This window comes from Triplophysa rosa, linkage group LG5, assembly GCF_024868665.1.
Source record: "Triplophysa rosa linkage group LG5, Trosa_1v2, whole genome shotgun sequence".
Taxonomy (NCBI): Eukaryota; Metazoa; Chordata; class Actinopteri; order Cypriniformes; family Nemacheilidae; genus Triplophysa; species Triplophysa rosa.
The window spans coordinates 3102341-3117340 of NC_079894.1; the positions used below are offsets into that span (position 1 = coordinate 3102341).

Sequence of the window (15000 nt, forward strand, 5' to 3'; positions counted from 1 at the left end):
GACGAAAACACTGAGCGCCTGAACTCACAACAGTCTCACGCCGAGACGACAAAAACACTGAGCGCCTGAACTCACAACAGTCTCACGCCGAGACGACAAAAACACTGAGTGACTGAACTCACAACAGTGTCACGCTGACATGACACGAAAACACTGAGCGCCTGAACTCAGAACAGTCTCATGCCGAGACGACACGAAAACACGGAGCGCCTGAACTCACAACAGTCTCACGCTGAGACGACGAAATTAAAGTTCTGCAGTAAGAATAAAGATGAGGGTTATTAAAAGTTTCAAGAAGATGAATTATGGGATATATTTTGGGTATTTCAATCTCTGTGCAGTTGACGTCAGACATGAGGCACTTCCTGTGCAGAAATAGCTGCAGAATTCTTGCATATTTAATGATTCTTCATCAGTCTCGTCCACAGATCAAACACATCTCATCTTCATCTACTCATTTCACACCAGACCACTACCACTACCACTTTCACACTGTCCCGCAGTAAATCTGAGGATGATAAAATACGGCATCAGACTTAAAGAACTGTAATCATAAAGCATCTACTGTACAAGCATCTCTTTAAAAATAAAACAAAACTAGGATTTTCAACCGGACTAAACAAACGATGTACATATGAAATGATTGAACATGACCGTGAGACTGAAGAACCTTCTGGAAGACACAGGCTGACGTTCTCTCATGTTGAGATCTTCATCAGAACTCTCAACAACTCAATATCACTCAATATCAATAGAAGGATTTTATTGATCTTAAATGAATGAAAATATCTGGCAACATTGTGTCAATCAAATCAATCTGTGTACAGAAAATAATGACAGCTGGAAAAGTTGCTGTTCTTCATATCACGTGTGAATGTGGAAAATCTCTTTATTCAGCAGTGGTCAGAGCACGGCACTAGCAACGCCAAGGTCATGGGTTCGATCCCAGGGGATTGCACATAGTCAGAAACAAAAATAATGTATAATACTATGAAATGCAAGTCGCTTTGTATAAAAGTGTCTGCCAAATGCATAGATGTGAATGTAAATATAACAATAAATATGATGTAAACGTGCAGTCAAGAGTAAACAGCTGACAAACGGATCTCTAGAGATCAGATGATAAATGTGATCATGGAGTATCTCCACAGACTTTCTCTCGTCTTCTCAAATGCGTTACTGAATCATGAGTGGGAGGCTAAAACGATCTTTTACAGTTAATCCGCGGGTCACATGCATTCCAACCCGTAGAGCACGATCCATACGCATCATGGATCAACCGTTTCACCACTATTATGCAGACATGAAGATGAACATGAAGATTCAAGATGATGGAAATATTTAAGTGTAGTTCACACTCACTTCTTGTAGAGGAGGATTGCGATGACGATGCAGATGATAAAAACAACAGCGAGGACGGGACCCACCACCCAGATGAGACCGTCACCGGCGTCCAGAGGCTGAGGATCAGAGTCAGGTGCGATGACGGGGTCTGTGTACGGGCTGGCCACAAACATCTTCTGAACACACACAAACACAGGAGCGTTACACCTGCGCACGCACGCACACACGCACACAGACGGCACATCTTACCCCAGTGGTGGAGTTGAGTTCAGCCAGGATGAAGAAGACGTACTCCTGACCCGCTTCTAATGCCCGGTTTTCAAAGCCTCCGTAGTCCAGCTGATCTCCCAGCGTGAAGAAAGCCGGCAGGGTTGCGGGTGTGAATCGGGCGGTGATGTAAGCTCTTCTCAGATCCACCTGACGCTGCCGGGGGTCTCGCTGTTTCTGACTGATGTCCTTCAACAGCTGTGGTGTCACATAAAACACCTCACACTTTCCACACAAATCAAACATCTCCATCGAGAACATTCACAGACTCATCAACAACTGCTCAGGAGAAATCCAATCAGAATGGAGGTGTGAATGATCAAAAAATAATCTGAATTACACAAATCTGAGCACAGATTGACACATTTGCGAGATCGTTTTTCTCAGGAGACACAGATGAGACTTAAGCAAAAGTCTCAGTGATGTCGAGGAGATATGACATTTGAAAGCAGCGAGTCGTACCTCCTCGAGGTCCATTTCATCGGGGCTCTTGAGTTGACGGATGACCCCTCGAGCTCTCTTCAGAGGAACCACCACCACATAGATGTTCCTGTAGATACAGAAGCAGTGAGATCTCACGAGACAGACGTGCAGCTGAGATCTCAGAAACGCTTTCTCTTCTACTAAAGCTGGAGGCTGCTGGAATGCGGAGGAATTCGAAGCGTGTTTTGATTGACAGCTGCTCGAGTATGTCAGTATTTCCAGTATTTGTTCACGTGTCCTACCATGTCATGCATGACTGATGTGTTTGTCGTACCTCACATTACTCCTGGTGTCCAGTGATGGCAGTATGATGGTGATGGTGGCCTCCGTCTCTCGCGTGTGGTCCACCTCCGGCCGGCGGATCAGGATGGGCGGTGACGTCTTGGCGTGTATGCGGTGTCTCAGACCGCCCATGTTTCCCTCTGGACTGGTTATCTTGAAGTCATAACTGGTGTCCGGCTGCAGGTTGGGAATCACGGCTTTCCTCAGACGAGCGTCCACCTCCATCTTCTGACGGTTATACTCCACCTGAGGATGTCAACACTACATTCACACGTTTTCCTAGTAGCTGGTGTTGATTATTTTTATATTATTTAGATTAGATTACTTTCTCATTACAGTATTTGATGCTACAAACACCTGTGATGTCATTAAGGCGTTTAGATTGTCCTGGACTGTGAACATTAAAGGGGTCATATGGCGTGAACACGTGTTGTTCTGTGTCTTTGGTGTGTTATAAGTTGCTCATGCATGTATTAAACACGTATGATTGCAGAAATGAAAGTGTGGGAACAAAAGATGCGTTCTATGTAAAAGCGAATGCTCACCCAGACCTGCCTGAAACACCTCGTGTAGCCACACCCCCACAAATCTACATCAGTTGGTGGTCTGATTTGACTAAGACCGCCCAAATGTAGACGCAAGTAAGGTGGGCGTACCTGTCAGTACAATTGAAGAGGAACCTGATGTTCCAGATATGGTCAGAGGCGTTACATGCGTCACACGCTTGCAGTATTCCACCAATCACTACGTACTGGTGAACTGGCCAATCACAGCACACCTCGCTTTTCAGAGCCATAAGCTTTGTAAAGAATCAATGTGTTTCAGAGAGGCGGAGCAAAGAGGAGATACAAACACATTGCATTACATCTAAAGCAAACCATAATATTACATTTAGCCGTGTCATATGACTCCTTTAAATCTTTTCAATGTTCAGGAACGAAGCAGCAAACATACTTCTTGACTTCACATGAACGTCCATAAAGCCTCAAATAAAACACACATTTGAGTTTGTTGTAAGACTCACAGTGAATCGATAGGGGGCGCTGCTCTCTGGAAACTCCCACGTCAACAACACGCTGGTCTTAGTCGCTAAATTCACGGAGAAATTCCTCGGCACATCTGTCCAAACATGCAGAAACATACAATAAATGAGCGTGAAACAATACAGAAACACGCGTGATGAGAGAGTCCGGTGTCCATCTGTCCTGTAATGAAGGTTAGTTTGAAAGAAGAACGTCTTCAAGCTAGCACACAAGCAAACAAACAAGGATTTCTGTAATTGTGCCACACCACAAACTGGACGGAGAGTGAAGGAAAACACAGACGTGAAGGGCGGTGAAGGAATACAGGAGGAGGAAAAAACCCAACCTGACCATGAAGCAGAGCGCTCCTCACTCCACTGGACTGGACTGGACTGACCGAGAGCTGGACACTCACCTCAGAGACATGAACCTCAGCGTGATATGTTACCTGTGTGTGGGACATTCTCCACTGGTGCTGGTTGGGTGGAGGGGTAGTTGAGGGTGGATGTGGTATTAGTGGAGGCTTTGGGTTTTTTTTGTTCCTTATTCAGGGCCATACCCGTGTCAAAGGCTGTGGTTGTGTACAACACCTGCGGGCCGCACGGGCCGGACCCAGCACTGTCGTGAGCGCACATTCTAACAGCGTACGCCCGGTCGGGGTTCAGCCCGTGAACGGTGTAGCTGGACGAGTTCATGGGCAACAACAGAGTCCGCGGCTCCACGTCGCCTGACTCTCCGTACACAAGTGCGTATCTCGGTTCGCCGCCACTGCGATTCGAGGGCGTGGGAGGAGTCCAGGTGAACTGCAGCGAGCAGCAGGTGGCGTTGATGTGCTCTGACAGGTCGGGAAACTCTGCGGTTGGGAACTCGGGCACCGCGAGATCCTCGCGAGCTTCTTCGCCATAGCCGGAGCGCCCTCTAGCTGCCAGCAGGAAAGAGTACACGGCTCCGGGACGCAGGCCGGACACGACGTACTCACGCTCTTCAGGTCTGAAGTGAACAGATTCCGAGCGGCTGTGGTTTTTAAGAGCGTACGTGAGCCGGAAGCCGAGGATCTCCAGCAGAGGAACGGAGGAGTGTTGGGGAGTCCAGCACACTTCAGCAGACGACTCGTTAAACAGACGAAGCGTCAGCCGCAGAGCAGACGGAACTACGGGAAAAGAAGAGAACAAAACACATTTCATGGACTCTGACTGGTCAACGCAGCATTAAAGAGTCATGGTACAAACTAAAGATCCAACGAGAGTTTCATGAAGACCTCACTTTACATGTCTGCATCATCTTTTGGAGTAATGAAATCATGTTCTGTGGACCTGGAATGGTTTGATTTTAAAAGCAATAAAACACAGTCACTCAATTCAACACAGCACTCCATCTGGGCATAAAAACAAGATTTTCTCTGAACCATCAGCTTCTTTCAGACATGCAAACTGAATTATTGACTATATTATCATGTGTGTAGTATTAACACAATATCAATAATCACAGTTGTTGTTAGTAGCAATATTTTGTTGTTATCTCTACACACTATCTCTCCAAACACCTCAATAACAAATCTGAATGTGCAAATTGATTGACAGACCGCAAGCAATCTGTCTGAAACCATAAACATTGTACTACAGACATCACTGTAACCCTGACTGAACATACACACACTCACATGTCTGGTTTACTATCTCCGTGGGGACAGTCCATAGGTGTAATAAGTTGTATACTGTACAAACTGTATATTCTATCCCCTATCCCTAAACCTAAAGATCATAGAACACTTTTTGCATTTTTACATTAAAAAAAAAAAATTCTGTACAATTTATAAGCTTTTGTGCCCATGAGGACCTCAATTTTGGTCCCCACAGTGACACGAGTCCCCATGTGTTGTGTGTATTCAGGGTTAGGTCCCCACCGGGAAATACAAACATGAACACACACACACACACACGGGGAGAGAGAGACACTCACGTGGTGCAGGAGTCCTGATCAGCAGAGCTTTACTGTGAACTCCGTCACCTTTAACAGTGTACGCAACAACACTGATGGAGTACAACGCTTCCGGCTGAAGCTCATCAATCACCGTCTCCTGAACACACACACACACACACACGCACACACAGCTGTTATTAAATCTGTGTGCAGCACTTCAGTGTATTGTGTGTAATATTATAAATCATTCATAGCATCATTTGTTTGATTCATTCGTTAATTGTTTCTTTCAAATAACCCTGAAGAGGTTTACAGTATTATCTCTACGTGACGTGTGAGAAGTGTGATTTAATAACATCAGCACATACTCACATACAGTGTGATCTCATCTAAAGCTCTCTAACGCCTCCCAGCAGCACGAGACAAACAGGGATGTGAGGAGAAGAGAGCGTGTGAGATCTCAAACTTGTTTTCACTGACTGATCGTGTTTGAAAAGCAGATGATTTCAGTCATCAGATGAACACATGATGAAGGCTTTGTGTTTGTGAACTCACCTGCTCGTCGTCCAGCAAGATGTCTTTAATATGAGGAACACCTCTCGACTGCTCGTCCTCCATGAGCGCAAAGTGAAGCTGATAACCGCGAATCTGCCCGTTCCGTTGCCCTGGCAACACCGAGCGCCATGACACTCTGATGGAGGTGCTGTTGCGCGGCTGCACCTCTACCTGTCCGGGTGGCGCTCCAGGCACTAAACAATTGACACGCACACCTCAAAAAAACAACAATTCACACAAAAACATCTCCGAGAATTTAAGCAAGTGAAGAAAATCTATTCTGAGAATAAATCCAGATCTTCTGTGCTATTAACAAGTGCTTACATAACATATAAGTATTCTTCAAGTTCAAATATAGTTTACAGTAGTAAACTTTAAATACACAACTACTTTATAGAGTATATATCCATCAAAACATTGAGTACAAGTACAGACTTTTCTGTCAGTACATGTCAAGTACACTTAGGTGTCATTTTAGTAATATTTCTGAGAAGAATATAAAAGTGGACTACATGTATACTTTCCTATTGTACATTTAAAAGAAGTAACTACTAGCTAATCTCGCGAGAACTTATCGCCGCTGTCTTTGGCCAAGGCCTGCCCAAGAGGCCATATGACTGACAGGTAAAGCAACCAATCACGTTTCGTTTTGTGCCGCGTCATGTTTAAAGGCGTGAAAATGTCCCCGCAGTAACAGACCGGTGTACTGTACATTCATGAACGTGTCAAAAGTTAACAGCAACAAAATGATTACAAGTTTATGCCGTAAACCTCGCATACTTTTAAGAATTAAGCGTTTAGTCGATCGTAGCAACCGTTGTAAACACGACAGCTTACTTCTTCGATCAGACGGCTTCGCATTGTTTCCAGGCAGACCGTTAAAGAACGCGACACGCACGTGACCCAGAAATCCAACCAATCAGATGACGACTTCGAACATGCTGAAGTGTTTCCAGAAAAGTGTAGCGTATGCATCAGACGTTTAGCCAACGGTCCGTGGACGTGACGCCTGATGCCGAGACTAACTACTAGCTCACTTCTTCGTACAAGGAACGTCTCTTTGTGTGCTTTATTTATTGCTTCTATTTTTTTTCCGAGTTTTAAAGTGCTACAGGTTTCATTGCAGGACATTTATTTTTCGAGTCTAGACTTTACCGTCTTCATCAGTTCTGCAGTGTACGGGCGAGCTCTCGGGTCCACGGCCCAGCGCCGTCACGGCCGCTACAGTGATGCGGTACGAGCTCCATCGCCGCAGGTTCTTCAGGAGCATCTGTCCTGAATCAGACTCGGAACGAATCATCTGCAGTGAGTCACACTCGCCCACGTCATCATCACACATCTGGTAGCACAACTCGTAACCGAGCAGTCGGTCGTTCCACTCGTCCTCCGGGGGCGGAGACCAACTTACCGTCAGCGAGGTGGAGGTCGCGCTGACGCAGCGGACCTCGTGAGGAGATGCCGACGGCTCTGACGGTCAGAGCGCAAAACAGTCAAAAAGAAAACACAGAAAAGAAACCAGGATTGAGTAATATGGAGGAGGACGATAACATAAAACATCAAATCAAAGTCAAACATGGAGGATGAAAACAAATCACACGCAACCAAATCCAGAGACTCTAGTTACATGAAACTCAAAAGACGAACGATGCCAAACTGAAACTAATGATATCAGTCGTGTGACATATTGACCAGAACACACAACATCATTACAAACATGTGAGTGTGTAATGAGTGACTGCACTGTTGCCACGGCAACACGGACTGATGGATGGATAGATGGCAGCATCCGATGAGAGATCAGACTTCCAGAGCAGCTGTTGACAGAGAAGACGAGTCTGATGAACAGAGATGATATCACACAAATGAGGTTTAATGAGAAACCTGACGCCGTTTCACATCATCACATCTCTCTCTCTTCATCTGACACTTGTCACACAAACACTGACGAACAAATATGACAGCTGAGATGAGATGAAGAACTTCACAGAACACACACACAGCACCTGTCTGAAGTATCTTACCGTACAGAACCATGTGTTTCACCATTAACACCACACTTCACATCTGAGGCTTTTGATCTCTTGACTTAATGTTTTCTGAGTCCCTTACAATTACCCACAACACTACTGCAACACAACTGATACTCAGTCCTGTCTTCCATTTAAAAGAGCATCAACGGTTGTTTAACTGTGATTTTAACCAGCGATTATATTCGTCTCATTCAAGTAGATCAGGACTTTAGTCTTGGATGACTTGAAATAGCTGTGCAGAGGCATGACCACATCTTCCCTCAAGGGACTAATTCAACTGCTGTATGATTTTACTTTACAATACAAACAACCATTTCATAAATGAACCCACAAAAGAATCTCAAACCAGAACACATTTGATCACGTTAGTCTTCATCAACAAACACACACACACTTACCCTGAAGTGTCCTGAAGAATGGCCCTGTACATTAACATCTCATATTCAACACAAACACAGATAAACACTGACAAGAAATCCCTTCACCAAACCATCCACGATAGAGAGAGAGAGAGAGAGAGAGAGAGAGAGAGAGAGAGACAGACTCTCGTCCAGTCTGCAGGTGGCTTCTGAAAACACTTGGCAACGCATAGATGGATGGAGACACACAGGGAGAATTCACTGAACCTTCTCTACCATCTCTTCTTCAGTGAGCAGCAGGTCAGATCAAACACATCTACACAATTACATTCATACATTCAATTACATCATACACACACACACACACATATAAACAATCTTTAAAAATGACTTTCTGCGCAGCTATAATTCATCAAACGTGTATGAGCATCATATCTGCATTGTAAAGAACAGCAGCCACGCGTCGTTCTCAGTGAGATCATCCAGAAACACAGTCCAGATCTCCCGCACCACATCAGAGAGAGAGAGAGGATAGACGTGTGGTGAGGAGTGAGCCGGCCTGTGCTGTTGGGTGATGCTTACTGACTGGAGATCAGTCAAACAGAAGGTCAGAGACATACTCGCTTGAGCCGTTCGCTGGTTGATCTCGGTGGTGAACGCGCCCATGCCTTTGCTGGAGACAGCGGCCAGAGAGAAGATGTAGTCTGTGTTCGCCCGCAAACCCTCCGCCACATATGATGTCCTGGGTTCAAACGTCCTTGTCTCCTGTTTGATGGAAAGAGTTATTCAACATCAAAACCTGAAACATTTCCAAAGAGACATCACAAGCAATAACAATAACAATTAATATCTTTATGTTACACACTGTGGTCTCACCAAATTCAGTTTACACATTAATGCTCTCCTGCTGAATTTAAACTGGTTTTAATTATGCTACAGTATGTAGTAGGGCTGTGTATTGGTGCCAAATGCCTCCCGATACGATACATATCACGATAGATGGGTCACGGTACAATATATTCGATATGATACACATTTGCGATATATTGCAATACTTTAAATAGAAAATGTAAAAAGTAGAGCTAGAAATAGAACATGCTGTGCACCAGCGGGGGTTTTCTGTGAGGATAAGTGTAAAAACATCCCTTACCTCTGTAGAGTGGCCATGATGTGCGATGCATGGACCTTTAGATCAGAGGTTTGGCTTCTCAAACTGTGGGTCGCGCCCCTCAAGTGGGTAGCACAGGGGAATAAGGTGGCTCACGCAAGTCACTTGTCTGTTGTGGTGCATTACAGTTAAAACACTGAACATGGGCAGAATAATATGAAGGTATTTCAGTAGCAAAACTTGAGAGCATGTCGATTTTAATTTGTGAACTTGTAAAGTAAGTATTTGTACCTGTACACTAAAATGTACACTCACAGCCCCAACGTGAAAACTTGTGAAATTAAAAACTGAAGTTGAATGTTGAGATTTGCACTCGTGGACAAAACTCACAAATCTGTCTTCTGAATTTGAAGTTGCAGAAAAATAGTCACAAACGTGTAAACGGGCATTTACTAAAATACATAGGCAGATACAAATGCATAGCACATATTTACACGTTTTCCTAGATTCAGATTTGAATTGCAACCACAAACAGGCATCTACAACCTCTCAAACGTGTCACTGCAGTTTCAAATCTTCCCGCCTTGACTTTTGCTACTGCTGTCGCGATAAACCCATTGCAAAACTAACTTGTGCACTTGAAAGCTCAGAGGCGAGAGAAAGAACGGCATTTGATGACGTCATGCGGCTGAGCCACACCGCCCCCTAATGGCGGGAAAAATCACAATGAAAAGTTCTAGCAAATAATAGTTTAAATAATGTTTAAATAAAACAGTTTTCAACTAAAGCGAAACTTATGTATACTATCATGTATAACTATTCCATGACTTGTACTATCTTGTATAGATATCATTTCGTAATGTATTTGAATGATATCATTCTGTATACAATCGATAATCCGTTGTGTACTATGGTTTGTTTTAAAATATAATGACAGGCTGACTACATTTTCCGTTATGTATACTATAATGTTCATTGATATACTATATAAAAATTTACATGTTTACAGTTCAAAATGATGATTCTATAGCCTAACCCTTGAAAATGATTATTGCTTTAGTTATAATGTTACCAATATTATATTACTATTTAAAAACATGTTCTTGGTAGTATAATATCAATGTAAATTAAATTCAGTGAGCAATGTATTATTGACCATTATTGCACTTATTATTTTTAATATGTAAAGACATTGAAAATGAACAGAAATTGTATGCAGGACTGTGCAATGCCACCATATACAGTATTGGGGTTGTGGGTTTACCTGGAAGTTTCTTTTCTCATGGAAGGTTTGGATTTTTAACAGATGAGCTTAAACATATTTAATCAATATTTAGTGTACAATTATTTTCTCATGTGATAATTACTAGCCGCAGGATAATGCATCCAGTCGGTTGTTATCGCCGAATAAACCCCTTCAGTGTTATACAAGAACTGATTCTGATCATTCTGATATAGGAGCCTTACACAATGACAGGCTGACTGAGTTTTCTGTTTTTAATTTTGATCATTATCAGCGAACTTGCTTCAGCTAAATTAGGTTGTTAATTAGGTTGCTAATTTATACATCACCCTTATCAGATTCAAGATCATTATTGTCATACAGTATGTACCTGTAAAAATATATATTTTGCAGATAGGGTAGAAAAGCAATAAATATATAATAAAGGACAAACATAGAACAAAGATATACTGCAGTAAATATAAAACAGAATAAAATAGAAAAGTTAATTTATAGTAAAAAAGAGGCCGTAAGTAGTATTTTTGTTACGGAAAATGTATTTATTGATTTAGAGTTTCATCTTAAATTAAATACTGTATTAGTGATTTAAAAAACACCTTTCATTGTGATTTTCCCAACCATTAGGGGGCGGTGTGGCTCAGCCACATGACGTCATCAAATGCCGTTCTTTCTCTCGCCTCTGAGCTGTTTGAAGTTAGTTTTGCAACGGGTTTATCGCGACAGCAGTAGCAAACGTCAAGGCGGGAAGATTTGAAACTGCAGTGACAGGTTTGAGAGGTTGCATGTGCCTATTTGTGGTTGCACTGCGAATCTGAATCTATGAGTAAGTACAAATGTGCACTACACATTTGTGCCTGTCGATTTATTTTTGCAAATGCCATTTTATAAATTTGGGTCTATTTGTCTGCAGCTTTAAACTCAGAACACAGGTTTGTGATTATTGTTTACGGGTGCAAATCTGGACATTCAACTTCAGATATTTACTTTACGGGTTTTCACATTGGGGCTGCGAGTGTACATTTTAGCAGACAAGTACAAATACTTAATTTACAAGTTTTCAATTTAAGATGTACAAGCTCTCAAGTTTTGCTACTGAAATACCTTCATAGAATAAAACCTCTGGTTCATTTGTGCTGTAAATGCGCTGGTGTCACATCCGTGAAAGCACAATAAATGTCATTGTTATTTTATTATTAACGTTTTTATTTTCTTAATAAACATTTTGTCTAATGCACTGCAGTAGCCAAGTGACTTGTGTCATGACTTGAGAAGCCTACAAACGGCATTATTTGATATAACTCATTACTCCATGACTTCTTTTGAAAACCAAAGCACACCCACACATCAGCTCTGAGAGCTCCAAGCGTTCTTATATTTTTCACCATGCTCACTTCCACTTACTTTTGGCCGTATGTATATGACATGATTAAAAAAAATGATCGATAGTAGAGGTATCACTATCGATACACTATCGAAAAAAAAATATTGCGATAGTTACATGTATCGATATTTTTGCACAGCCCTAGTATTTAGCACTGAAGTTAATGACTTTTTCGTAGCCTAATGATCTTCGGGTTTTGCACTTTACAGACGATCCATTCGGCTCCCGGCTGAGACAAAAAAATGTTTTGCGAGATAACGCAAATATGTTTGCGAGAGAACGCAATGTTTCTCGGGGAAACGCAAAAGCTTTAAAAAATATTTTTCTCTTCCCTCTCATTTTTTCCACCACCATGTCCCTAAAAGGGCTCCGTAGACAGGTGATGGAATTTCATTTCAATCCACAGAGATCCGTTGAGGTGCGGTCACCTGAACATCCAGCTCCGGAGCTTTGTAGATCAGCTGGTAGCTTTTCACCGGCTCTTTGGAGTACGCAGGTTCCCAGCTCAACTCCACGCTCGTGTCTGTCACTTTCCCCACCTCAAACTTTCCCGGCTGTCCAGGAACTGAAACACAGACGGTGAACATGTTAGCGCACACATCGGCCGGATGCTCGGCAGCTCCTAGAGTCTTGCACTTGCACTCACCTCCAGGTCTCACTTTGACATGAACGGGATCAGAGAAAGGTCCGTCGCCCACGGATGTGAAGGCCAGCACGCGGATGGTGTACGTCTCTGAAGGCACTAAACTGTTGATGGTGGTGATGACGCTGTCCTGTACGTTGTGAATCTGCCAGTTGCTCATTGGCTGTGAAGGATCCATGGTGTAATACACTCGATAGCCTTTAATCAGACCGTTGGGCTCCTCGGGCTCATCCCAGCGCACCATCACGGCGTTATGAGATATGATTCGCGCCTGAATGTTGCGCGGCGGGCTGGCGGGGGCCTGCTCTCCAGTGCGAGCTTCCACCTTGTTGCTGGGTGGTCCCTGTCCGATGGTGTTGACGGCAGAGACGCGGATCTCATACTCGGTGTTTGGGTACAGACCGCCGATGCTGTAGCGGGTGGTGGTGATGGAGTCCACCATCTCAAACTTGCTGTCCGGCGACTTGGCGCGGTACTGGATGATGTAATAGGAAACAGGGTCCGGGTTACCCGAGTCCCAGGTGATGGTGACGCTGGTGGGGGTGGTCTCTGTGACGATGGGGGTCCCAGGAGCTCTGGGCAAAGCTGCAAAACCCAAAAAGGAAACGTTACTGTGCTGTCTCAGGTGCACTCGTTCACGATTCGTCTCGTTGGGAGAAATAAAAACGTGAAGAGATCAGATTCTCCGTATTGAGATCTCTGATTTCTTACTGCAGATTTTGATACATTAAAGAAAAACTTTATTGCTCAGATGTTGCTCTTTTATATTATCCTAAAATTGCCTACAGGGGAAATCAAAAGAGAATGAAATGAGAGTGTAATTGTCGAAGAGGTGAAATAATCTGGATTTGTGTAAATGTGACGAGAAATGTTTGAGTTGATATTGAGATCTTCAGTAATATTGTCTTGATCGCAGACGAGACAAATCTGAGCTCAGTTTGAGTTGCCTGCAGAACAACTCGGCTTTGTATCTTTGATATTAAAGTCTTCTGTTGGCAATGGAACTCACAGTTTTGAGAGTGATTCTTCACAGCGAAAAGAACCACAACATAATGGCGACCCCGGCAGGACTGGATGAGAGCACAAAAGTGAGAGACCAAGGCAGGCTGACTGGATGAGCAATACAAACAGGTGGCCACCTAAAACAGAGGTAAGCACTTTTGCTTATTTACTAAGTTTGTATTGTTCATCAAAGTGATTCTTGTGGTGATAATGATTCTCATAGTGCTCTTCCAAATTTAAGAATAAAAAGATTAATAATAATTAAAGGGTTCCACTTTCAAAGGAAATAAGTGCATGCACTAATCTGTTTGATTACCAAGAAGGCCTTGAGTTGGATAGTGATGATACAGATGGTTTATTAATATTGATAGAAAAAGTCCTGTGCAGGTAAAAATTCCCGTATTAGTGTTTGTAAACTTTGTTTTATGTTTGTGTCACAGTCTTGTATGATAATAATTGTTTCTGGAAAAAAAAAGAGAAGTGAGAGTGCAGAAAGGTATGAATGCATTGCTCTGTGTTTTCTGTTGATTTGGTTTTGAGGAGAAGAGTGAATTCAGAATTCAATATACGTGAGGGGACCTGGTACAGGTGAAAATTCCTGTATCATGTTTGTCTAGTGAGTGTGTATTTAAAAAAAGTCCTATAAGAGTAGGTTGCTCATATGTGTTGTGGGAAGTGAATCCTATGAGTACCGCGGAGAGGCTGTGAGGGTGCCAAGAGGGCACAAAATCCTGCTAGGGTTAGCAGGTCACGCGAAAGGCGTGCCACGGAGTGGCCGTGAAGATGCCAAGAGGGCAATTAATCTCACTCGGAGGGTGGGATTCTGCAGAGTGGGTGCGAGGGTGTCAAGAGGACACAAAATCATGTCTAACCACAGGTCACGTTGAAGACGTGTATGCTGAAAAGGCATGATATTTATTTACAAGTGTTATAATCTTTATCGTGTACGCACTGTTGTGTTTAGAATGTTCCTTCATAATTGTTGTTCTGCAGGCAACACGGCTTTGTATCTTTGATATTAAAGTCTTCCTTTGGCAATGGAACTCACAGATTTGAGAGTGATTCTTCACAGCAAAAAGAACCACAACAAACTTGACGATAAAAGTGAGAATGTCTTGATTGTGTTTGTGTTACTCACACTTGACAATAACTTGTGCTACAGCTTCAATTATTCCCAGACTGCTCATGGCCGTACACGTGTAGTTGGCCGACTCGCGCACACCATTGAGTTCCAGAACGTTGCGGCCCACGGGCATCTCTTCCTCCGGCGTCAGATCCTCAGAATTCAGCATCCACTTTACGTAGGGCATGGGCGAGCCCACGGCGACACAGGTGATATTCACGCTCCCGCCCGGCATGAT

The 15000-nt window shown here is 43.2% G+C and overlaps 1 protein-coding gene across 9 annotated transcripts in view; it reads right to left on the reverse strand.

The window, feature by feature from the left end:
* The window catches only part of ptprsb (protein tyrosine phosphatase receptor type Sb), a 79352-nt gene that overhangs the window by 12107 nt on the left and 52245 nt on the right, over positions 1 to 15000 (reverse strand). For 5 of the 9 annotated variants that reach the window (XM_057333287.1, XM_057333283.1, XM_057333282.1 and 2 more), the window contains 9 exons: positions 14778 to 15000; positions 12641 to 13222; positions 12423 to 12559; positions 8883 to 9027; positions 3401 to 3495; positions 2369 to 2622; positions 2074 to 2161; positions 1594 to 1809; positions 1363 to 1520 (listed from right to left, as the gene is read on the reverse strand). The exon at positions 14778 to 15000 is cut by the window's right edge and continues 47 nt beyond it. In XM_057333287.1, coding sequence (XP_057189270.1) covers positions 1363 to 1520; positions 1594 to 1809; positions 2074 to 2161; positions 2369 to 2622; positions 3401 to 3495; positions 8883 to 9027; positions 12423 to 12559; positions 12641 to 13222; positions 14778 to 15000 — 1898 coding nt within the window. Of the gene's footprint in view, positions 1 to 1362; positions 1521 to 1593; positions 1810 to 2073; positions 2162 to 2368; positions 2623 to 3400; positions 3496 to 3957; positions 4549 to 5357; positions 5476 to 5690; positions 5718 to 5873; positions 6068 to 7028; positions 7341 to 8882; positions 9028 to 12422; positions 12560 to 12640; positions 13223 to 14777 lie in introns of all 9 variants that reach the window. The other 4 variants (XM_057333288.1, XM_057333284.1, XM_057333281.1 and 1 more) reach the window with 2 other exon arrangements.